General features: G+C 42.2%; 1 protein-coding gene across 5 annotated transcripts in view; it reads right to left on the bottom strand.

Moving 5' to 3' along the window:
• The window catches only part of DIP2A (disco interacting protein 2 homolog A), a 114,071-nt gene that overhangs the window by 26,910 nt on the left and 61,093 nt on the right, over nucleotides 1-26,068 (bottom strand). For 4 of the 5 annotated variants that reach the window (XM_018564625.1, XM_018564622.1, XM_018564624.1 and 1 more), the window contains 19 exons: nucleotides 23,121-23,240; nucleotides 20,645-20,764; nucleotides 20,186-20,428; nucleotides 19,620-19,748; nucleotides 19,414-19,533; nucleotides 19,131-19,328; nucleotides 17,260-17,351; nucleotides 15,027-15,137; nucleotides 14,810-14,933; nucleotides 12,813-12,922; nucleotides 9,427-9,529; nucleotides 7,876-7,940; nucleotides 7,694-7,787; nucleotides 6,075-6,194; nucleotides 5,852-5,966; nucleotides 4,637-4,776; nucleotides 4,381-4,517; nucleotides 4,209-4,289; nucleotides 2,248-2,375 (listed from right to left, as the gene is read on the bottom strand). In XM_018564625.1, coding sequence (XP_018420127.1) covers nucleotides 2,248-2,375; nucleotides 4,209-4,289; nucleotides 4,381-4,517; nucleotides 4,637-4,776; nucleotides 5,852-5,966; nucleotides 6,075-6,194; nucleotides 7,694-7,787; nucleotides 7,876-7,940; nucleotides 9,427-9,529; nucleotides 12,813-12,922; nucleotides 14,810-14,933; nucleotides 15,027-15,137; nucleotides 17,260-17,351; nucleotides 19,131-19,328; nucleotides 19,414-19,533; nucleotides 19,620-19,748; nucleotides 20,186-20,428; nucleotides 20,645-20,764; nucleotides 23,121-23,240 — 2,350 coding nt within the window. The remainder of the gene's footprint in view (nucleotides 1-2,247; nucleotides 2,376-4,208; nucleotides 4,290-4,380; nucleotides 4,518-4,636; nucleotides 4,777-5,851; nucleotides 5,967-6,074; nucleotides 6,195-7,693; nucleotides 7,788-7,875; nucleotides 7,941-9,426; nucleotides 9,530-12,812; nucleotides 12,923-14,809; nucleotides 14,934-15,026; nucleotides 15,138-17,259; nucleotides 17,352-19,130; nucleotides 19,329-19,413; nucleotides 19,534-19,619; nucleotides 19,749-20,185; nucleotides 20,429-20,644; nucleotides 20,765-23,120; nucleotides 23,241-26,068) is intronic. The other variant, XM_018564626.1, reaches the window with a different exon arrangement.

Here is a 26,068-nt window from a genome sequence, read left to right as displayed (position 1 = left end):
CCCTATGTGATAGCAATAAAGTTTCCCCCCCAAAAATGTAAAGTTACAAATAAAAAAGAATTACATATTTTTTTAAAGTCCCCCCCCATATATACATACATGCATGCAAACAGGCGTCGGATGCGCATACGTGTGAAAACGACGATTTTGCCCATTACGCCGCACTATTACATATCGTCGCGAACGTCGGAGTGAGAGCAATAATTGTAGGGCCATCAATCACTGATAACACTAAACTGATGAGCGGTAAAAGCTTTTAAAGCGTCGCCTATGGTCAATTTTGGGCATGGTCATTTTTTGCGATTTTGCGGGTGCGCGCAATTTTAAAGCATGACATGTTTGGTGTCTATTTACCCGACGTGACCCCGCTTTTTATATTTTACCAAAAATATGGGTAATAAATGGGTGTGGTTACTGGGGGTGTGGCCACTAAAGGGTGTGGCCACTGAGGTGTGTGGTCACTGAGGGGCGCTGTAAAGCTTTCTCGCACAGGGCGCCTAAAGGCCTAAGGCCGGCCCTGAGGACAAGTATGTAGTAAGTGAAGTCAAACTGGTCAGACTGAAGTCAAAGCACCTGATCTGCATACAAGTAATACACATTTATAATGCACACAGCAGTGTGACAGGAGGTTTTATTAGAAAAGCAGCAACCTATACCACTGGTTTATTAATGGGCCCTTATTTGTAGTTATATTACCTCTTTAACATGTTTGTGTGAACACAATTGTTTTAGTTGTGACCACTGTAAATATGTACATTCTACATTTTCAAGGACAAGGTCATTGGAAATGTTAAATTATCTTTTCATTTGAAGAATGCCCAGTATCCCAGCAATCAAAGCACTAGTGTTTCCCAAGAATTCCGCCTCTTCAGTGTAAATAAAAGGCTGTGGCCTCAGCATGCATTTCAAAGCTTTGACTGGACTGTGCTGCATACATTTGTTTTAAGAAACTTTTCCATATTGAAATGGCCTAAAACACAATATATGGACAGTTCTGCCATATCAGTAAAAGACTTAAAGTAGAACTATGGGGTAAGTGTTTTTCCCCATAGTTCTCCTAAGGGTCACGGGAGGACATAAACTAGCGTCCTCCCGTCACACAAAGCTCAGTATATTGCGAGCTCCAGCTCGCGGTATACTGAGACGCCGCAGCCGGCGCCCCCTCCCCCGTCCGTTCCGCCACTCAGCGCTGGAGGATCAGAGCAGGGAGGGGGGAATCCCTGCAGGGAGCCGTGACAGTCACGGCTCTCTGCAGGGAGATGATCGAGAAGTGAGCGAGCGACGGTATGTCTTCGCTAACTTCCCGATCTATTGAGCCGACGTGTGACAGTTTCATTGTCACACGTCGGCTCGAACTATGAGGATGAGTGAAAATCATTTACCTCATAGTTCTCCTTTAATATGGTATACAGCCAATTGACCTCCTCTTTTTCGATATTACACGTCCTAGCCAGAGCAGCATCTGCCAGTTACAATTTGTGAAACAGGGAGCAGCCAGGGAAAAGGTAAAGGGCAGAAATTCTACAGCAAGTAGGGGAAATGTAACCAGAAAGAGCAGGAAGGCCACACAGGTCAGCCTTGATGTGTAGCAATAAGATATCAGAAACTGCAACAGTACTTCTCAAGCTGCGAGGAGTACCGTCTGCTAAAGTTTGATTTGCTGTTCACTTTTTTGCAGCCAATGCTATTAAGTGTCAGAACTAACAAAATAAATCCTCCATATATTTTTTAGGCTGCTGGGAATGCCTTGTAGCCAATGGCACTGCTTCTCCCAACAACAGCTGCACCCCTGCCTTTAAATTCCTATGATCTGACAGGAAAAACTAAAGTAGTTCATTTAAAAAAAAAACTATTTGTAAGCTTATAAACTGATATTTTATACAATTGTATTATTTATAAAATCCAAATAGTATGAAAAATATTTAATACAACAGCAGCTTGACACTTGTTGACTGCCCCAGCCGACTGAAGATCAGAGAGAATGAGCAGGTGTGTTCCTCTTCTGAACCTCAGACAGAGGTGAGAGAGGGAGGGAGAGAGTGTGTGTCACCTGAGATCCTGCTATTTAGATCTGCATTCATAGCACAGTGGTTAACAAGCTATGCAGAAGCCCTTGAGTAAACAGAATAGCACTTGCCATAGCTGTTTGGAACGCATTCATATGAGGTGTTTACATGCAATATTTAATATTTGCATGGCTACAGGGAACTAAACAAAATTTAAAATAATAAATATTTCATCTCTTACCTTCCTCTGTAAACAAACTTCATGGGCTCCACAGCCAAAGCTGTTGCTACCACGTCATCACTACTGTGCCTGCGTCCACTGACAACCATCTGGCCATCTACTTTCCCCACGACATACACCAACCGTTCCTGCAAAAACACATTCGTTAACATTAAACAACACATAACAATCGAACAGGAGTCCAGTGTAACTAACTGAATATAAAGTAATGCTAGCTATTGTAAGATCTTCATGATTTTGATGTGTTATATATATATGTATTTATTCTGGCTATATTGTTATATTGCCTTTAATCCGAGCTAGGTAACTGGGGTAATCAAACCTGAGGTGATTTGCTTGGGTTATCAAACAAAAAAAAAACTCATGCACATTTTCTAGGATTGGAGGTGACTAAAAGCAAGTAGGAGGACAGATGTTAATGAAAAGACACAGGTATATTTATTACAGGTATTTATATAGCGCAGACAATTTACGCAGCGCTTTACATTCACATCAGTCCCTGCCCTCAAGGAGCTTACAATCTAAGGTCCCTATCTCACATGCATACAGGGCCAATTTAGACAGGAGCCAATTAACCTTCCAGCATGTCTTTGGAATGCAAGAGGAAACCAGAGTACACGGAGGAAACCCACACAAGCACAGGGAGAACATGCAAACTCCTTGCAGATAGTGTCCTGACTGGGATTTGAACCGGGGACCACCTGTGCTGCAAGGCAGAAGTGCTAACCACTACAAAAAATGATCACTGGAGCATGGCATGGGGGTGTATAAACATCCTGTCTAGAATGAAGATCTGCAAAAACATGCAAGCAATCCGTGTCCTCTGAGTTAAACAGGAGAGGTAACTATTGACCTTGTAACATAGGGCTAGCTGTTTGTGGTTCGGAGTTCATGGCTGAGCAGCCCATGCTTTGGCAGCACTAATTGCTATCAATGGCAAAGTTTGGCAAGTAATGGTTGCAGTCAATCCCTATCCTGAATATCTTGGAAATTGCTGTTTATATAGCAGGTCACACCAGTTAGTTGTACATATTTACTCCATGAAAGGCCTAGGCTCCTATAGAATGAGTGCCCATTCCTCTGTCTCTTGCCTAAGATTCCCAGGCGTTGCATGTGGTCGACATTTATAGCTTTCCTTGGTCCACAAATAACCTTTGCACCTTCTAGTGTTCCTTAGCACATTTTCCTTTCTCCCCGTGTCCCATTCAATTTAATCCATTCATATTTATGTATGCTACTTGTGCAGTTGCAGAGCAGAGCAGATCCAGAGCAGGTGAAAAAACTGCAGCAGGCACTATTTTACTTGCTCTGCATCTGCTCTGGAATGCATCAAAAACGCATCAGAAATGCATGCCAATGCCTGGAAAACACTGAAAGCCCATTTTAAACTTCACTTTTTTTTTTACCAAAAAGAGCCCGGAACGCATCAAAACACGCCTAAAAGACTAGCGTGCGTGTGCAGAAACCTGACTAGATCTGCTCTGCATTTGGTGTGAACAAGGCCTAAAGGAATCACTGCTATCTCTTGGCTCAATGGAATCTTTTTCATTTCGTGAAACCTTAACAAGGAATCTATCCAGTGACACTTGCTGTTGCCTCCTTTTGAGGATTTTGCTAAAGCCTTATTCGGGTGGCGCTTTTCTGCAAAATTTTGCTCTTATTGCAAGACGTCGCTCGTATATCAAGGCAAAATTTTTCAGAAATGTTTGCTTGTCTTGCAAAACACTCTCAAACTAAGTTACTTGTAAACCAAGGTATTAGTGTACAGATATTCTGAACAATGCATTTTACTGAACAAATATGAACTTCATCTACCCCGTGCTGGCTTCTATTTGGGAAAAATCATAGTACAGCAGTAGGAGTCTGCTCCTTTGTTAGTCACCCACAATAGCACCTTGATGTACACTCAGACTACAGGCTACTATGTGAAGAAAATACTGGGGAATTGCAGAAATACTCACTGGTCCAATGAATCCCATTAACCCAGTTCTCGTGAATGGCTGGTTAGAGACAGGATCTCCATTGGAGGTAAGTGGAATTGTCTAAAAGAGACAAACAAAAATGATTTCACTCACTTAGCCACAGCATTCCCTATTTTATCCACCTACCACACCTCTTCTTCATATTACTTGCCTCGAATATATTTTTGGTGATCCCATGGAGTCCATAGAACGCAGTCCCTGAGGAGCTGGAGGACATACACAACTCTCCTACTTCATCTATCTTACATAGATATGGAGTGCCCTCCATCTTCACGGCGCACATGCTGGCTATGGAGGAGAGGCAAAACCGTATTTATTACCAGACTGAAGTATTGCAATCTTTTGAAATACTGCAAAACCTAATGCAATGTGACTGACCATCATTACAGTTAAAGTAATGCTTTTACCTCCAGGCATCACTTGTCCCACATCCTGTACAGTGAGCACAGAAAGCTTCTCCTCTGTGTCTGCTCGAATGACACCATAGCTGAGCCCATTCATTGATAATACTGCCTTTCCAGGAGGAACTCCACCCATATCTGGGGGTCTGAGAACAAAATACAACAAAAGAGGAAGGGAAAGTGATACAGTTCCCAACAAAATGTACTGTTCACTAGCTCCATCTCAGGGTGCATGGTGGACCTGTACTTATTTTCTCTCCTTATCTATTGTTCTAGGGATTCAACATTTCTTTTTCAATTTTCAAATATTTTAAAAATATTTTTTCTTGCTTAACAAAGATTGTATATAGATAGTGAAAGAATAAAATTAAAATAAGCTAAAAGAAATTGACCATTAAATAACCATTATAGCTTATCAAGTGACTTTCATTCCACTTTTGTGGACATATCTGCAAACATCATTCCCACTGGGGCCTACAGCACACCAAGCAGAAGATTCTTCACAGCATAGTTGTCAAGTTTTTAATGGCTGTTGCAGAGTGCAGTGAATCAACCCCTGCACTAAAGTTTTGGTCTGCATCAGCTCTCAGCAGTTTTTCTGTGCAATGTTTTGCCATGCAGACCTTTTGACAGCACTCTGATTGCAGAGCAATATAGGAGGAGGGAGCAATAAAAGAGGGACATGTGGGGCTGCAAAGTACATGTGTGGGATAGAAGAGAGGTGTTTAGCACTATTGCCCGAACCAACACATCTTTATTATTGGCAATCAGGCAAACAATTCAGCCTTACTAGCAGCTGCGTTTGCCCTAGATACGTTTGTCAAGGATGTCCGTGAGGAGTTGGCACTGGTCATATAATTTCTAACATGCCCGATGCTTTTAATGCTGTTCAGCATTAATACTGCAGGCATCTATGAGAAGAAAGCATTAAATTGCATTTACTCTATGGTGTATTTAAAACAATGCAGAATTAATCCTTTCAAAAGGTGGCAAAGTGATCGCCTAAACAGCCAAGCACAGACTAATGCTAGAGGGAGCTGTACCGTTATGCAGGGAACAGCTCCTCCTTCTCTGAAGTAGTCAGTGCCTGGTTATGAGTTGCTAAAAGTGGCCAGCTACTCTTTAGCTTGCAACCAGAAGAATGAGAGCTGTTCAGGGAGCAAGTGAAATAATTGGGGACCTTATATCAGATGACCAGAAGACAGCTTTGGCATTATTCACCTGCGCATGGATACAGTGAGTGCTTCTGATGAGGTGGCACAAGGAGAAATCACTTCAGGCCTCAGACCACGAGACTGGAAGACGTTAAGGAAGGCATCACAAGATGAGATAGACCCTGTAAACACAGACAAGTCTTTATGTAGTATGTTCTTTGTATCGTCCAAAAGCAGTTGTAAACCATGTAGTTATAAGGACTTTGTAGCCCCTCTCTTTAAAATCTTACATGGGTTTGCACCATCAGCCACAATCAACATTCGTAGGGAACCGAGGCTCACATCCCGTTGGTCTCTCTGTGCCAAAAGTGACCAGTGCATGTCTCTAGATTTCACTAGTGCAACACGAGCTGCAGATTAAGACAAAAAGAAGACTCAACACAATGTATACAATCATTAATCAAATGCAATATTCAAAACAATGTAAAGGACCACTATACCTTTAAATAAAAAATGTGCTTTATGTCAAGAGTTACAAAAGACAATCACACCCTGTACAGATATTATATTTGACATTTATATATGTATAACTTCTGTTATATGTCAGACAATAGGCGGCAGCAAAAATAACTTAGTAGTTTTGTTGTAAAGAAAAGAAAGTCCACTATATTTTATATTCACTATACTGCCCTTTCTATATGACCTCAATATTTAATATTTAAATTGTCTCCAGAAACTATTACATATAGACCAAGAGTTGTTAGTTAAAATTATTTTATGTAATGCAGCTTTAAAATTATTCAGTTCAGATTACTTGTCATTTAAATATGTGATCACAATCAATTACCTATCTTTTTAAAACAGACAGACTTATTAATGCATTTCAGGACATAAGTGTTTAAAAAGCATCTATGGAATTGGATGGCTGGTAAAGCAGCCATCCAACAAGAACTCTAAATATGAAATGAGTATAGGAGTGTAAAGGGGTTTGCCACTTTCAGGCTATAATGTAAAAAATGAATCCCGTCTGTACTGACTTGTGACCGCCAGGGGTCTCTCTACCTGACACCTACACCAATCAGCCTTTTGCAGCCTCCCAGCAACAGAGAGGCTACAAAACATTGGGATGCAGCCGCAGCCTCAGTATCCCACTGCTGTCAATATTTTTGATCTGTGCTAGAACGGTGAATAGCTTTGAGCACTGCAGTTAGAGTTGCCTGAAAGGGAAAGGGAGCTGCAAAAAATAAATAAAAATAAAAGGAGAATCAGCAGGGAGCTTCACCCCTACTTGTGGTTAGAATTGCATACAGAAAGGAAGCATGTTCCAGCAGATGCTCTGAAGATAAATCACTTTGGAAAAAAAAAATGGATTGGAGTTACTGATAGATCTGGGTTTATTTGAATATGATAGTAGCTAGCATACTGTATATGGTGATATCTAATAAATGGAAAATCACTTTAAATGAAACATTTGACTGGCCAAGCACTGGAATTAACTGGGAAGTGATAAAAATCCAGTCCCTGTCTAAAAATTACCACACATGTCACAATGGTAACTGTCTTCCATGTGGCGGGACCCACCCAGGTGAACAGTACTAATGAAAGGTCTTGGTTACCAATCCAGGCATTATAGTGCCGCAAAGGGCAAATGAAAGGTGACCAGAAAAGAAGGTGCGCAAAGGAAGAAAAACAAATTATTGCCAGGGGGACATATTTAAGGTGCCTAATAAAATGTCATTAAGAATGCAAGACATGGAGAAATAAGGATACCCAGGGCAAGTAAGCACAGAACAACATTCATACATGTACCTGTGATAAACAACAAATTGTTTTCAGCAAAAACATGCAATAGTCAAATAACTCATTCACCAGACGACATAAAATTTCCAGAAATCACAGATAAATTTACCTTTATAGGCGCTGACCTTTTGAATCCAAGACAATGGATTCACCTTCATCAGTGCATATGGGATGCTAACTACATGCATGCGATTCATAACACTCTGCGAGATATAAAATTCTGATTAGTGATTAAAGGGATTAGTACAAGAACATTACATAATCTATATATCACAGAAAACAGGCACTCACAGTAAGTACTCCATGCCACAGGCCCGCATCTCTCTTAAAGTCCAGGACATTAATCAATGTTTCCGCTAAAAAACAATAAGAAGATCTAGGTCATTCACATCCACTGCATTTTAAATGCCATCCATAATATTAAATTGGATACGTATATACTTTTTATTTCATTCCTTGTTATTGCCTGTTATTTACTTCTTTCACTCATAAATTCAGTTATTATGTAGAGAAGGATCCCTGCCCACCGTGAATCTCAAGTGTTTAGGGACAGAGTTCACCTGCTAGTTTTGTACTGGACACCACCAGAAGCAGCATAAAGGTCCCCACACAGCTTACGATAATCGTACGATAATCGCGGGAAATCCCGCAATCGTACGATTATCGTAAGGTGTGTGGAAGCCGTGCGACCTCTACTACTGTAAGGTCGCACATGTTCGAAAACCCGCCGAGCATCGTACGATGTTCGGCGGGTTTGTGGCATGTCCGTACGATAACAGCCGTACGGGCCGGTGTGCGCAAGCGCACACTGCCCGTTCGGCATTGCGGTCATCGGAAGCCCGCCCCTCAGGGGGCGTGGCTTGCGATAATCGCAAGTACGATCTGCCTATGCAACATAGGCAGATCGTACGTTTTTTTAAGTACCTTACAACCATCGCAAGACAAAAGTCTTGCGATGGTTGTAAGGTGTGTGCCCAGCCTTAGTTGGACTTAATTCTACCAAGAAATAAGAGAACAGCATCCCAATGTTATTTACAGAGTCCTGGGGGTGGGGACTCCTTGTTACAATACGGAGGAGCACCTAACGCAAACAAGCAATTATCATTGTGCTTGAAAACGCTCTTTAAATCCCATATTTGTTTAAGCAACGGCAACAACGAATGTGTTGCTATTGATGTGGAGTGGAGCTACTTTGATAAATCGGGCTAAACACAAAATCTCAGAAAAATGCAGGATCAATCACATAGAGAAACATAGAATTTTAAAGATAACAAGATAAGGCTTTCATAAATGTATCCAATCCGGTGTTTCCTTGAGTACCCCTGCTATTTCTCTACTTTATGGTAATGAGAAACTTTGAATGCCTCCTACCCTGAAAATCTGAATACACAATGAATACACTGCCCTTGAATGCAGTTACTGTGAACCCCTACTCCCTGCTTGAGGCAGATGTTTTTCTGAGGTGTCCAATGACTTAAATGTCCACATATGGAGAAACATGTTAATAGTCTCTGCAAGCTTGCCCAGTTTAGAACATTATGTGGGCGGGCAGTGAGTGTGAGGCGGGAAGGAGGTGCGGCGTGTAGAGCGCGGATGCGGGCGGGTCTGGCAGCGGTGAGCGTGAGTTGGGGAGGAGGTGGACCCGTGAACAGGGCCAACTGATCGGAAGCCGATTAATCGATTATTGAAAAAGTTGACAACTTTTTCAATAATCGATTATAATCGATTATGTCGATTAGTTGTTGCAGCCCTACATTAGTTACCCAAGAAAATGATAAATACAGCAAATACAAATAAGAAACAGTTTAACCAATTTAAAATCATCATATCTGTAATACTTACCTTCTGAGTATCCACAGGCTTGTGTTAGGGCATGGCAATGAGCCAACATGGCTGACTGAGACACAGTGACCCCCATGGTACTGCCCTCTTTGCTGGTTTTGTACTGCACACAAAAAGGAGAAATACAATAATGAAATTACCGTACATAATATATAAATATGATATTAAAACAACATTATTTGGCCAGAAACAGAATTGAGACGTATTACTCTCATTCAGTTCACTGATTTCTACAATGCCACATGATGTCACAAAAACCTTGGAGGCAAACACAAAAATGATCTGTTTTATGTTAACATTTTCACAGTGAATATTGTTTATGTTAATCAGCCATATTAAAGCCAGCAAGCATGAAGCAGGATGGCAAATTGGTCCTTGAGACAGAAGATCCTGACGATCTAGTAGAGCCCACGGAGTGTCTGTCAGGAGTCTAACCAAGTCAGCGTACCACATCTTACTGGACTGTCCCAATGCAGTGAGGATCACCAGAATGCCCTCTATCTTGTTCCTGCGAAGCACACAAGGAAGACCTTTTTCATGGGAAGAAAGGCATAATAAAGGGTTCACTTCCCATGGAGCCATCAGAGCATCCACTACTTCTGCAAGCGGATTCCTGTACCTTTAGACAAACCTGTCTATTTTCTTGTTGAACCTCGAGGTCAGGAGGTCCATGTCTGAAGTCCACCACCTGTGACACAGCTCTAGATGAAGGGAGCACTTCCTTGTGTCCAGGCACTGCCAACTGTTTGAAGTCTGCATTCCAGTCCTCTACACCTGGAATGTACACAACTAAACAGTATTCAATCTACACTCTTGCAGTGGTGAGACTGTTGGATCTTTACTGATGATTGATGTACACCACCACTGTGGTGTTGTCCCAATGAATCCAGATTAGATGACCCTAAGGTAGGATGACCCAATGCTGCAAAGACTGTTAAATCACTCGAAGTGTGAAGGTTGGAGGTAAGAAACCAAGGAGGGGGCAGGAAGCAAAACCATTTGAAGCCCTGAGATCCCACCTCCAGCACCCAAGTGTCTGACATACAAGCTGTGCAAGCATCCACAAAGGTTAACGAATGTCCCTGCACTCTGGGAATTGGGGGTGCACCTTTATGCAGAGGAAGGCTTGTCTAGAGATTTGGTCGATTTCGAGTGCAAGAGGAAAGATGGTGGATGGGGAGCCAAGCTTTGGGAGTCTCAACATAATGGTTGAGGGAGTGGAGAAATAAAAGGAATGATTCTTAACACTTGCAGACTTCAAGGGTCAAGTGCTCGTTTCCATCTAGGGATGAAAATAAAGTTATACTTACCTGAACCTCGCAACCACCTGGCGCCTCTCTTCCCCTCCACTCCAGCAGTTTAAGACCCTGCGAGTCATCAGGTGTATAGGACATGAGGATGCCAAGGGACATTCCACTGCTGCAGATGAGGAGCAGGCAGGCTGCAGGGACCGGTCTAGGAAACCAGCCAGCTGCGAGTTTCCAACCACTGATCAGATGGGCTCTCAATGACAGAGGAGGGGGTAATGTGGAATAAGGGCGCAGAGCAACCTAAGTAATTTAAGTAGCTCCTGGTGCTTGGCCCACCAGCCTACTCACTGAGTCTCTAAACACAGAGCATATGTTAAGGCAATGCTGAACAGTTTTGAAGCTGGAAAGCGCTCCATAGCCAACTTTACCAGAACAGAGTCTGGAAATCACCCTATGCAGAAACTAACATAGCAGCGTCCAAATACAGCACTGCAAAAGCCAGGCTGAGGACAACCGCAGTGGAAAGCTACAAAGAGATGAAGCTCCAGCGGTGATGCAAACAACAGGCTTGATTAAGAAAAAAGACAAAGAAATAAAAATAAAAAAAAGTCTCAACAGTGGGTCTGTGGAAAAGATGTCCATCCTCTTAAGACACTAAAAAAAAAAAAAAAGAAAGAAAAGAGCCATGCTGATAGTGGGAAAACTGGGCTGACCTACAGTTTTTTGTTTGTCAGTGTCCAATATTACTATGGGTGTCAGTATAACCCAAAGGTTTAGGACTTCCTGTGTTCCACAATCGATGAAACAGAAACACAGATAAAATAAATACAAGAAATCTATTTCATCTGCCAAAGGATTATAATTTGTATCCATTCAGTCCTGAAATAAACACAGCTCTAACACACAGCACAGTAAGGACAATGACACCACGTTCTCTGTTACAATTAAGGAATACACTGTTGATACCCCCCTGCCATTTGGACAGTGAACGAACAGCAGGAGACAGATTAAGTCTTTCTCACTATTACTATCAGCATTGTTCTTGTTAGCACATATCTGCATGCATCACCCTTGACTGGTGCCCAGTGTTTACCCTTCTCCGACACAGTTTGGGAGCTAAAATATCGGGGATTATAGGAGGCACAAATCAAATTTGGGTGAATTACATATCCTGATATATTAATGAGAAAAAAGTTGAATTAATATGCCTTATATTTACCTGCAGTTCAGATTTACCCCATCCTTCAATTCTAACTTCACACCAAGACTGCATTTTTACCCTATTGGTACCAATAGGATCTTCCATCAAATCCTTATATTTCCTGCACTAAGCTCTAACAGCGCTGATAACAGATTTACAGCAGTTATCAGGCTGGGAGGGTAGGATGCAGTACTGTAAAACAGTCAGGTTCTACTGAATTGCATGCACTGTTCCGCAAAACTAACACCTGTTGCTTTGCTGACTGGTGGAGTGAGCACCATGTGGTAATACGCCTTTATTTTACAGTCAGCAGTATAAAGTGGGCCCCTAAACAAACCAATGGTTATCAACCTGGCTATGACATTTGGCAGGGGTGCCTGGATCACGAGACTGGCAAACCATAATTACACATCCTCTGACAGTTAAGACAGTGCACATATACAGTACATCTATATATTTAACTATGTACTTTGCCATTTGCTTATAGTTCCACTTTAAGTAGGTATTTGCAGGTATAGTCCTAGATGCTGAGGAGGTGGACATGTTCAATTCAGCCGTTGCTGGTGCCCCACAGGTGAAATATAGATAAGGGCTCAGCTTTGCTACCACCAGGTTGGTACACTAAAGGTATACAGAATAAAAAGGTAAGGGTTAAAATTGCAGCACCATTTGGAGAATTCCACATCGCCCAGATTTCTTTGGAAAGAGGATGACGTCCCCTTTAACTAGGCCTCACCAGTGAAAGCTACGGGAAAGGCGAGCATACTATCCGGCTTTTTTAAAATCCTTTTTACCCACAGTTTAGCAAGGTGGAGGGGGAGGACATACCTAAACAATAGACCTTGCGTTCTAGGCATGTTTAGGCCACTTCAACAAGTAAATAACGATGATCTAGGCATAGCCTCTAAGAACCACATTACATTTTAATAATATACCTCTATATATGCTGCATCATTGCTTGCATCTCTGATATGTGGATGCCAGTCTTTGGGAGGCTTCATTAAGTGCTTTCCATCAATAACAAACCATGCCAGGCGAGGCCAGCCTGCAAGAGATACAATTCTTAAATATAAGATATTTATATATTTTTTAAAAAATATTTATGTTTATAGGTTTATCAAAACCATATCACCGTACTGAAATTTACAAGATGACTTTCCCCTCCCTATTTGCTTTTTCTTCTATTAGATCAATTGTTATTAAATTTAAAGGAATGCACAAACATAAAAACAAGGTTTTGCCTTCTGTCACTGCATGCACAAAACGGCAATGCCACAAATATACATCCAGAGTGACAAGTACAGATAAAGAAGACAGATTTTGATAAATGTACAAAGTACAAGTACAAGTTCAAAGTACAAGGTACATGGATATTGGGGAAGAGAGGGGGGGGCACATCAAACCAATAACTGAACAGAAACAGAGCTGACACCAAAAAAAAAAATGTTGGACACAGATCAAAAAAATTGACCCCAATATGACACACCACAACCCTATCCAGTGACACCCCAAATTAATCCAAATGAGGAGAGAGATAAGCAATCAGAACAGGATGTAAACAGTTGGTAGGTTTAGGGAAGCAACCTGCATAGAAGAAACTCTGCTGAAGCCACTTCTGGCGTAGATAGCCATGCTGACCACAGTTTGTCAACATTTTTTGGAGGGCTACGAAAATTAACGATTAATTCCTCGATTTATCGTTAATTTTTTTGATCCGCCGGCTTCCAGGAGTTCCGTCGGAGATCCGGTGACGTCATGGACATCGACGTCACCGGACTCCCCCCCCCCTCCCCAAGTGGCTCCGTTGGCTAACGAAGGGAAAGGGGAGGAGTCCGGTGACGTCGATGTCCGTGACGGCTAACGAAGGGAAGGAGTCCGGTGACGTCGATGTCCGTGACGTCACCAGACTCCTCCCCACTTCCCTTCGATAGCCGACGGAGCCACTTGGGCCGGTGAGTACTTGTTCTGCACGAGCGCCAGCAAAGGCATTGGCCTATACACATAGAGCACAGCAATGAAGTAATAAAATGAACTAGGATCACACTAATCCAGCACGTTATTATTCTGAGTTGCCCACTCAAGCGGCGGCCATATGGAGTGAGATTAATAACGTGCTGGATTAGTGTGATCCTAGTTCATTTTATTACTTCATTGCTGTGCTGTATGTGTATAGGCCAATGCAGTTGGATCTGTATGTGCGTTATAATTAATCGATAAAATTTTTTTTTCGATTAATCGAACACGAAAATTGTATCCTGGCTGTTATGTCAATTTCTCTAAGCTAATATATGAACTGACTTTTGTCCATCCATTGCTAAAAAGTAGTCCCTAGTTGCTTTTTAAAATGTATCCTTCATGACAACTAGAACCTTGGAAACCATTTGTGCCACAGGTTTCTTTTAATGTGGCTCCCAGTAGCCCACGAGCAGGTACTCTGTGTGCCAGTTTATCTGGAAAGTTCTGCATTACATTGCTAAAATCTGATTAGCTACAGGGACAAACAACTTTGAGTAGAGGTACTGGAAGATATTACAACCCACTAATAACCAACCGGAACATAGTACCAAATATATATCAACTGGTGTAGAGGTATTTAATGCAATTTTTTTCAAGAATTCCTCTTACTTTGTGCCGATATGACGCCCATGTAAAAAATAATGGGTATGGCAGACACCAGGAAAGGAAAGCATGGACAGCAGTAAAATCACACTCAGAAATCCTAAACCATCCACACTCTACTAGAAAAGTCTTTGTTGGAGAGATTTCCAATAATACCCTATCCAAAACAAACAAAATCATTTTTGCTGGAGTTGGACTTTTATTTTGTTTATAGCTTGTGTGACTCCATACTTGTTACAGTTGAATGTGGCTTCTGAGTTGTGAGAAGGTAGGGTATGTGCTTTTTCACACATGTGATAAGGTCATTGATTACCTTTGAATGTCACAACGTCCCCAGTTTGAGCTTTAGGCAGTCCTTTTTGGCAGACATCAGTGGTAAGAGCAAGTGACACCCCACAGCTACCCAAGAGGAATCCGATCTGCTGGCCGCCGGCATCCTGCAGAGGAGCAAGGTGTGGACATTCATTTGCAAGTATACTTACATAATTTGTGTGTTTTATTACTATGAACTGCTAAATATTCCTTATTACCTTCCTAGTCAGTGGCACTTCAATGGGCACAGGAATAAGGTCTGAAAGGAGGCATCCATAAAATGCAACCATAAACATAACAGGATCACTGTTGGGAAATACAAGCGCCACCTGCAAAACATTCACAATAAAAGAATGTAACACTATTCATTTCTCGAATACATCACTTACTTCCAAAATTCTGCACTCTCCTATCCAATCTCTCCAACTACTTGTTGGTTTAGGGCTACCTCCATAAACACCCATATGTTGCACTTGCCAAACGAAACAGGCCCCTATTAACTACAATTCCAAAAGAACATGCGTTGTTAACACTCCAGGAAGGTTAATCCACAATCACCCCTTTAATCATGGCATGTGTGCTGTAACCAAAAAGGGTAAAAGGTTACGTTATCACTTTGGTTATGTTTGTCACATGGGTTACAGCACGTATGCCAGCAATGGGCTATGCTATTTTGATATACATGAACACTATATGATATATGCAAATATTGTAAAGTGAGTGGGATGACCATTTCATATATATTCACTAATAGAATACATTTTCTCCACACAATGCACTGAACCCAATATGTGACATGCTCAGATACTCTTTTGTACAGACATAGCTGGAAACAACTGACAGAGGATAGTGCTTGTATATGCAGCTAAATGAATAAGTATTATATAGGCTAATGAGCCTTAGACTTCCTGTCTAGTAATCACATAAACCAATAGGCAGCTCAGCAAAGTTACATGGATGTCAAATAACTCGGCAGAGTTCTGCAAAGGTGCTGCTACTTTTGCAAAGATAGCCGAGAATGGTATTAGTAGCTCCTTCATGAAAGGCATATACTGTAATGTAATTTCTTGGTTATACAAGTGTTTTCATTCCAAGCATTGTTTATACTTATCTTTAAAGTCTTAGTTCACCTTTTGTGGCATAATTTATGTTTTCCAAATTAGGTAAAGCCTTTGTTATCCTCCTTTGCACCTCAGATCTTGCTAACCCTTAAGACAACACTATGGGGCCAATTTATAAAGTAACAGTATGGCCTTCCTGCAGCTATACCGCTAACTTACAAATGTGCCCTCTCTTTCACTTGCTTCGGGACCCCAAGAGAGCATAGGGGGAAAAAAGCCAAGTAGAGGACCTTTCAAAGTCATGTGACTGGCCTCCTCTCCAATCAGAGACTGTTCTCTGCAATGTGGAGTACATGAGAGTGTCTGTTGGAGAGCAGACAGCATCTAAAGGTGCCATTCAGTGGTCAGCAGAGTAGTAATGAGCATGGATACGCATGAACTTCCTCATGTGTATGTGTTTTTTTCTAAAGTTGGCATCTTGGAACTCAATGATTTTAGTGTGAAGACTGCATCCTTGTGGTATAGAAGCTCCCAGCACAGGATGAGATAGGAGAAGGTTAACCAGTTGACATCCGCGGTGTTAAACCCCCTTCCCATCCAGGCCATTTTTCAGTATTCAGCGCTGCGGTACTTTGACTGACATTTATTCCGTCATGCAGCGCTGTACTGAAATTAATTTTATACCCTTTTTTGGGGACAGATAGAGCTTTCTTTTGGTGGTATTTATTCACCACTGGGGTTTTTATTTTTTTACTATATTAAGGAAAAATCACCGAAATTTAAAAAAAAAAACAGTTTCCCCTATATTAAATGATAAAACATTTATTATTACCCAATTTTTTGGTAAAATATAAGACGGGGTCACGTTGGGTAAAAAGACACCAAACATGTCAAGCCTTAAAATTGCGTGCAAAACCTCAAAAAACGATAATACCCAAAATTGGCCAAAATTGCCGTGAACGAGCACATATAGGCGATCGGCGGGCTATGGACCCGCTGATCGCCTATATGTGAAACACCCGGTACCGGGTGTTCGCATTGGACGGGTCTTTTCTGCCCGTGCGTGCCCGCTAGGGGGCGCGCGCGAGCAGAAAAAAAATGCCGTCTGGCGACGGCAACCCGCCAATGCAGCAGTGCCGTCCGTCCGTTTTTCTACTACGGGCGGACGGCAAGAGGTTAAATATGGAGTGTGTAGTGCAGATTCTATTTTTTCACTCTAGGGAAGCTGCAGATTTCCCATTTATTGTTGGTGTGGGGGACTTACACCAACAACTATCATCACTTAGAAAAAATATATCAGCCACTTTTCTAGGCAGGGTGATCTAAACTCCATTCAAAATGTCCATGCTGTATATTTGTGGTGCAGTTACAGTGTTGAGAAGATCCTTACCCTATCTCCTGGTTTAAGAAGAGATTCGTTCTTGTTGATCAGCTTGTTCATTAAAGTGTAAGCCAGTTTAACACTTCTACTCCATAATTTCCCTAAACACAAAAAAAGAAAAGAATGAAAACACAATATATTTTTGGATACTAGAGAAATATATAAAAAATTAGAATCCATCTAAAAGTCAATCACATGACTACATTTTGGACAGCTTTCGCAATGGAATGTAAGCTCCATCAATGAGCTTCTCTTATTTGTTCCAATTTAGTCTGTTAAACATACAATCGAAAGTAAGGATGCACCGATACTAACACTCGCCCAAATGCTCCGATACCAGGCTGAGGGCCGATCACGTGGGTGCTGTACACACAGGAGACGTGGGCAGATCCCGGAGAGTGGTGTCTGACCAGCTGGCCGAGGGACTGGTACGATAATGAATGCTGCCAAGGATCTATGTAAGGGGAATGAAGTGCCTGCAGGATGGGGGTCGTGTCAGCATATTGTCAGATCTGTTTGGCCGGCCTCGATGCCGATTGGCCAGGGAGCCGGCCCTATGCTACCGGAAGTACCGGCACTCAGTATCGACAAGTACCGAAATATAAATATTGGTGCTCGATACCGAAAAAACGGTATCGGTGCGTCCCTAATCAAAAGTGTTATATATGTTTAATAAGTGCAAAAAATAATAAACCCCTTGATCCTTCCGGAAATCTTGTCAACTGATAACTTCCTATGCTCTCTGCCTGTGCTGCACTCTTATCAGTTACTATGTTCTCTTCCTATGATATGGAGAAGAGGGCGAGGTGTTTCTAGTCCTGTTCAAGGGAGACATCACTGCCCCTCCATAGATATAGCACAGTGAGTGAGCATTGTCACCCTAGGACAGGAAGTGTGTAGTGTACACATATAATACTTTACATTGTTCACTCCTCCCTACTGATCATTATGCAATCAAAATGATGGAGGTCATTCAGACAGGAAACTAAGGTGGAGGAGAGGACTTGCTATAAAAGTGGGAGAAACTAAGGCTGGAGTTTAGCTTTAAATGCAGGACTAGCAGGTAAAGAAAAAACAAAACTCTGAAAATATATAATGCAGCCACCACATGTAAAAGTAGTACTATAGGCCGAGTGTTTTTCTTATCTTAATGCAGTCTCTGCACTAGGGCAAAAAACACCCAGTACTTTTGTAAAACCCCCATATCCCCCCTACACTTACCTGCAGCCTCTTGTTTCCTCCGCGGTGACTGGGAAGGTACTCGGGTTTCCCTGAATTACCTGGTTGTGGAACAGGGTACTCTGAGGGCAGAGGAGTCATAGGCTCCTTCTGGCGCCAGTCAAACTGTGACTGCAAGGATGGGGGCGTGGCCGGCCACACGCTGTGTGTGTCTATGGACGCACATATCTAGGTGGGGGCAAGGCTGTGAGCGTGCACGGAGGAGTGACTCCACAGCAGCTGGGTAGCTGATGGAGGCACCCGTACACATGGGGTGGGGCTAGCGGTTTGGGTACCACTAGAAAACGAGGCAAAAAAATTTAAAGAATTCAAGACTAAGAAGAAACAAAAACCCTTCTTGAAGTAAGGCAACAGTAAATAAAAAAAAGGTTTAATGTCACTGGACGGGTTAGATTGAATATATTACATTTTTGTTCTTATGTTCAGATACCTTTTAAGACACTTACAGAATATACACACATGAAACCAAAATCTTAAAGGCATTTTTCTACATATCTATTTTTCTACCAAAAACTAGAACATTTTACTCTTTCAGGTACCAACTACCATCCTTGAGCCAAGAAAGACTTTCCTTTACGAGAGCCAGAATCTCAAGATCCCACAAAACTTTCATCATCCAAAACAAAAGGTGAGCTTCTTACCATAAGTGAGAGTATATACTGCTTTCCCAGTGGTGTCCAAGGAAGTAAGACATGGGGTTTTGGGCTGAGTAGTCCCCCAGCGATGAAGAGCAGTTAACAACGATGGAGGCCAGTTAGAAACGACTCCCAGGGGTTCACCTTTAAGCAGTGCCATCTCTGCACCTTCAGATTTTGGTTGGTTGGGATCTGGCTGCTGAACTGCACAAAAAAAAAAGTATGAGGGATCAAATTGCTTTACATTTTCTGAACCCACCAGAACTAAATATTTGTCCACCCCCAATACCTTCCAGGAGCTCTTCAAAATCATCCACAAAGAACTCTCTGAGTGGAGGACGCTTTGGCCTTTTTAATGTATTGAGAAGCTGTTGAATTTTAGACGAGACTCTGCTGTTTACTGGCACACCTACATGGGAAGAACAAGGGTGTCAGACCACTGTGTACATCTCAGGTTAGCATGTCTACTCAAAGCGTCTAATAATACTAACGCACCATCTGCTGTTTCTAATATGCTGCTGTTGAACCCCCGTGGCACGCCACGAACAGATGCCACCTGTGGACGCTCATGAAGAGAATTTCCTAGGAGTCCCGTAGTCACGTCAGGTGGAGCAGAAACACTCTCTGGTTATCAGGATGAAGAACATGACACATGGTACTGATCACAGTCTGAAACCTAATGAAGTCACCCAATGAGCAATACCCCTGTCTTGGTCCTTGCCATGACACAATGAAGCCAATTTATAAAAAAAAAAAAAAAAGAAAAAGCAGCCAGTCAGGTTCCAATAACCATTTTAATGGCATGTAGGTGGGTTACTATGGGAAAAGATAATAGTTTTTAAAATGAACCCAGAGAGAAGTAAATACATAAACCCTGATTTTATAGCCGGTCATACAGATTTTACGTACCTGAGAAACAATGTTACCAACCTTAAACAATTCTTACACTGTGCCATGACATGTACCAACTGCTATCTTGACAACTGGCCTTCAGCCTTGTTGGCTTGTATTTTAGTGTTAAATTGCACCGTAACATTTGGCAGCACATGCCCGATACTAACCTATCTGGGCATGTGCCATGAGGTCTGCCAGCATGGTAGCAGCTGCGATGACAGGGCAGCTGTTGGAGGCGGCAGGCTTGGCTCCTGGGTGGGATGAGGTGGAAGATGCTGATGATGAGGTGGAGGAGCCCTGGGTTACTCTGCTAATCCAGGGCTCTACGCTGGAATGACCTTGAAGCGGAGTGGATGTGATGCGTCCCTGACGGAGCAATGAGCCCTCATCCTCCGAAGCTGACGAGGTGTCTGTGAGTAAAATAACCATGACAGCTGAATAACAATGCTTGTGGTACAAATGTCAAAACATTTAGGACCAAACAATCCAAAAAAAGGGGGAGGGATCAAATTTACTGCACATGGGGGTACAACTTCACTACTAAAAGAAACATATCAGGACATAAGATGGTGAGCAGACATGTATCTGCAGTCACTCAGGGATGGAGAATATTATAGTAGAATTACCTGGTGGGGTGTAGGTCTCTAGAGAAGAGTGGACAAGAGCTGAGCGCCTTTTAGAAGGCATAGGCATTTTCCTCTCCTTGTATTTGGCCAAAGCTGCTTGCACGGCTTCTGTGTGAACATCTACACAGGAGAATTAAAATTTGGGGTGAGGAACAACTTAATACAAAACCAATGAAAGCAATATGACTATATTTTGTTAATCTTCAATAATGTCAGGGCTACCCAGTCACTAAGCATGGTATTCCAGCAAGCCCAGCTATGGCTCTCCAAGATTTGCCCATACATTTTAAAAGGGCAGGCCTAAATGCTGTACCCAGTCTTCTCTCCAGAAAAACAGAAGCAGAAAGGGTATACAGCGTTGATTCTGTTCAACACCCAGGCCCACCTAGATATAGATATTACAATGGACCTTGCATTAGATATATTGTTTTCATGTGAAATACTTTTTAGCACAGTAATGTTTAAATCCTACCACCCAGTGATCACAATGCATCCCCCGACAATGCATTCTTCTGCATTACTTTCCTTGGGGACAGAGTCATCTTTGTTCAGGCATTATCCAAGGTCAGCATCTACTAGGATGCTGATTTGGAGATAACACGACAATGTTATCCTGGTGCCTGAAAATGTTTTGGATGGGTGTTTGACACAGATCACCTCTACTGTTGCACCTCATGGCTTGCTACAAAGTTAAAACGTTCTAATATGGTCACGGGGGAGAGAAGACAGCAATGGACAGATGACATTATCACAGCCAAAGTGACTGGAGCCCAAGAACTATTTTTTTTCATGAAAAATTTTGAGAAATTATGTTGTTGCACTTTAATCTGCATGAATAAATTGACACGTCTGACTTGGAAAGCCACTGAAACGTCCACTTTAACCACTGTTTCTATGTGTCTGTGATTTGCGGATCCAAACTTATAGACTGAGTGACCTCACATTTTTGTTTTTCTATGCTTGAAAATCTCTATGATCAATAACAAACATTTCCAATTCACATAAAAGTCACCAGAATTTGTCTTTTCTCATTACACTCAAAGTAGTTTTATCGAATAGGTCATATTGCTTTCAAATATTAGAATGTAAAAGTAATCAAAACAAGCAGTGGAATCAGGTAAAAGAAGTTTGATAGGAGAACCCCAGACATGTGAAGTATCTTCAAGGTAATGAGATATCGCTACAGTAACTCAATTTGGAGAAAAGAAAAACAAACACAGAAAAAAAATGTGATTAAAAATGGAACTTCAGTTTAAACCCGTTAAATACATTCCAGGTGCATGAAAACATAAAGTGTCCAAAGCCTTAGAGAGCAGTATGCTGCAGAAAAAGCCCCCCCACTTTTCCTGCAAAGATCCAACATGCCCCCTGGTGAGTCAGATCTATAGCCCTGCAATCAGGCCCGACAGGTTCAATAAAGAGAACCTGTCACTTCCAATTGCTATCACACAGGAGATTGTTGACTCCTGTGTGATGGCAATAAATTAAGTGGGGAATTTTTTTTTTTATAAATTATAAATTAAAAAAAATAAGAAATAATTAAATAAAAAAATAAGCAGGTGATTGAAAAGTAAAAAATAAGAAACAAATTGTGGAACCTGGCCTTGGGGCGGCAGGCAGAGTAAATCCGGTCCTGCCTGCAATCAGCAAAGCTCAATCTCCTTGCTGACTAGAGCCCCGGCTCTGGCTCATCAGGGGTGTGCGTCAGACCTCTGCATAGAGACTGCTGCTTCCACAGATAGAGCAAGGGTCCTTTTCTGCAGCAAGCTGGCAGTGGATAGTTGTGTTTCCACTGTGGCTGTGGTTGCCTTCTAAAGAAATGCTGTATGACTTTAAAACTGAACTAATCTGTTTTTACACAGATTAAGCCAGCATTTAGAAAGATTAGGACAGTTACCTGTAATAATTCATATGCGATGTCTGCAGGAATTCAGGGGAAGCTGAAAGTTTATTTTGTAGTTAACAAAACTACAGTCAATACACTCTGCACCTCATCTATTCAAAAAACTTTTTTTATCCTTTTCAATGAATACAAGGAGCTCCCTGGTTCAACAATGATGAGAGGAGGGGTGGATGACGTCACAATCTATCCTCCAATCATAGAACGCCTTTTATTATGGTGGCGGAATGGAGGAGGTGCTGGGGAAGCGACTCTCTGTGCTCACGGTATAAGATGGGAAGACACGGTAGCACTGCTAGAAGATCAAAGGAAACACTGTATGTGGCACAAACTACAAATGAAAATGTCAGCATCCCCTGCAACCCTCCAGATGTTATATATGAATAATTACAAGTAACAATGCTGGCCCAATCTAACTTTTAAAAATTGATTTTTCCTAGAGTTATGCTTGAAATACCGTTTGCTTTAATGCACCAGGAATAAGTTTAGCTGGAACTGAAAGTACAGTTGGGCTTTGAACGACAACCTTATTCTATAAGCATGCAAAGATTGAATCTATAAAGAAAGAAAACCAACCAGATCGAAACCGCTCATCCCTTGAACTGGTGGAACGAGACCTCTGCTGCTTGTTGGTGGTTGTCGTAATTTGTGATGAACCCAAGAGTTTAGCTTCTGTTTGTAAAGAAGGATCTACCCCTAGGCAGAAATACAGATATTATACAGGTCAAATTTGTATACATTGGATACCAATCACATGTAAATCTAAAGTTTTACTTCTTCTGTGTGCAGCAATCCAGTTTGTTTTTGTCAAATTAACCCCTGCTGTGTGGCTACCCCCACACTGCAAGGGTTAAGTGGTCATTTTGGTCTAGGAGAGAAAATAAAGAAGATACACTCACCTGATTCTTGGTCCTGCAACAATGACCACTCGCCTCTCTCCCCATCCACTCCAACTGTTTTATGTCCCTCGGTATGCTCACGTCTAATGGACCTGCCTTAGACGTGATGTCAAGGGTCCTTAGACCACCAGAGCCCCCGGGAAAAGAGGCAGTGGGGTCCGCTGAAGCCAGGCCAGGCGGGAACGAGGATCTGGCGAGTATATTTTCTTTATATTTTAACCAGGCCAAAACGAACACTTAACCCTTGCAGTGCCGGAATAATTAGAACAACTGTAGATTAGGATTTGAAATGCAAACAGGAAGTATCCTACCAGCTCAGAGCTTGAGCCTTTTAATCCAGCCGTAGCTATAGTGCACCAAACTAACCTTCTCCCCTTCCTCAGGAATCTGGTGACCTAAACAACATGGGCAACTGCTCCACATTCTGTCTCATCCAGTTTTTATACATTTCCCCCTTTGAATCTGACACGCGATATATCAAGCAGAGAAAGTGGAAGCTAAAAAACAAAATAGAGCCCTGTAACCTCCAGGTGAAGAGCTCTGTAAAATCTAGTTGCAGTAGTTTATAGCAGAACTCAGCAGACTGGGTATATTTTTTCTTAACCCTTGCAGTGAGGTTATACCCCCGCACTGCAAGGGTTAAATCCAATTTTTTTTGTCTAAGTTCAAAAATACCAGGCTCTGACTGCGCTCCCTACTGCCCTTCTCCTCCGCTGCAGCGATAGTATGTCCCTTGGCATCCTATACATTTTGTATAGAACATGATGATTCGGGGGTGTTAGACCGCTGCAGCAGAGGAAAAGCAGGGTGGAAAGAAACCAATCTAAAAGCAATCTAGACAAATAAACAAGCACTTAACCTTTGCAGAGCAGGAGTATAGCCCCACTGTAAGGGTTAAGAAAATTGTACCTAACCTGCTTTAACTAAAACTTTGATCAAATTAGCACTTAGCTGGTTAGTTTCACTTGTTTCATTAACTACTCTAAGAGCCCGTTCACACCAGGGCGGTTGCGGATCAGCGCAGTTAACACGCTGATCTCAAAAGGGATCAGCACTGAAACGCAAATAAAAACACCACAAACCGCGCTGGTTCCACTGAAAGCTGTATGGAAACTGCACTGATCAGCGCGGGAAAAAATAGTGCAGGGCGCAGTTTGGATCGCACAGACCCGTGCGGTCGCATGAACTGTCCCCATAGCAATGTATGGGATCGTTCATATCGGCGAATCCGTGTGGCCGAACCGCCCCAGTGTGAACAGGGTCTTAGTAGAAATATGCGCGGAACCGCTCTAAACATAAAAAACAATTTTAGTGTGCAATTGTACAGACTATTGCACAGGCTGCGCAGAGCTAGTCCAAGTGCGATTTCAGGGGGGGATTCCGCCCCTTCACGGCTATAGTAATAGCCACAAATGAGCGGAACCCGTGCAGTTGTAAAGATTTTTGCATTTTCGTGGCGCGCGGTGTTCCGCATGGAAAGCCACGCAGGAAACGCACACGCTATATGTGAATGGAGGTTTGGAGATAAATATTCAGCAGAGGAATACCCCAAGACTGATCCAGGGAAATTCTAAACACTAAAGTCTTCTTTTTTCCCCTCAGGATATCATTTTGCCATCATAAGTTAAAGAAGATGTTTTGAGCCCTCCAAATATACCTTTTACCTACCCATGATTGCATGATTGAGAAGAGGAACATCTGGTTACAGAGACAACCAGGACAAAATGCTAATACCACTGCATCTCAGCATCTTGGGTAAACCTCATTAATAACAATAAAAGGATCAGTGCAGACCACAACTGTTCTCTAAGCTGGCCGTACACTAGTCGATTTTCGTAGGAATGTTCATTCAAAAAATCTCGTCAACATTCGATAATGCCATTCGGACTTGAATGCCGTTCAACATGTAATTTGATTGTAACATTCGATTTTGCGATACTCTGAGTTTCCACCTTGCGCCTTTGATTTATTTTATTTTTTTTCATCACGTTGAAAACGATTGTCAATTTGACCCCATTAAGTGTTAGATAATTGAACGAACCTTAGCCCTGGTTCACACCTAGGCGTATTGCATATGCGCGTCTGTCGCATATGCCCTCGGAAACGCGCGTTTCCGAGGGCTGCTTGGCTGTATACCAATGGAAACGCGCAACAAAAACGGCCCAAAGTAGTACATGTACCTTTTCAGGCGTGGGCCGTTTTGTAGCGCGTTTAGGGACGGACTGAAATACGCCAAGGTGTGAACCAGACCCATTGAATACTATGGGATTTAGATGTTTGAGCGTTTTGTAGAGTGTTCGTCGAGCGTAGAACGCGCTACAAAACGTTCAGGTGTGAAGGAGGGCTTATTGTGGTCATGTAGAGCAGCAGAGGATGTAAATGTGTGCATATTTTCTTGACTCGCATTGCTGGCTTTTTTCATTTTTTTTAATGAAGTTTTTATTAGGCCTGAATTCTAGAATTTCAACATTAATTCCAGCTGCCCCCCTCCCTGTGATTCTGTGTAACACCATCACTAAACACCAGCTCCGCCTTTACACACAATACACTGTCCAGGGGGTGTGCCACTATGAATACTAATAAATGGGGGGGGGGGGGGGAGGGGGGATGTAGGGGGCAGAGTTG

The sequence above is a fragment of the Nanorana parkeri genome, unplaced genomic scaffold, assembly GCF_000935625.1.
Source record: "Nanorana parkeri isolate BGI_ZX_2015 unplaced genomic scaffold, ASM93562v1 scaffold765, whole genome shotgun sequence".
In the NCBI taxonomy this organism is placed as follows: domain Eukaryota; kingdom Metazoa; phylum Chordata; class Amphibia; order Anura; family Dicroglossidae; genus Nanorana; species Nanorana parkeri.
Note: the sequence above shows the minus strand (reverse complement) of the source record. Positions and strands in the feature narration are given on the sequence as shown.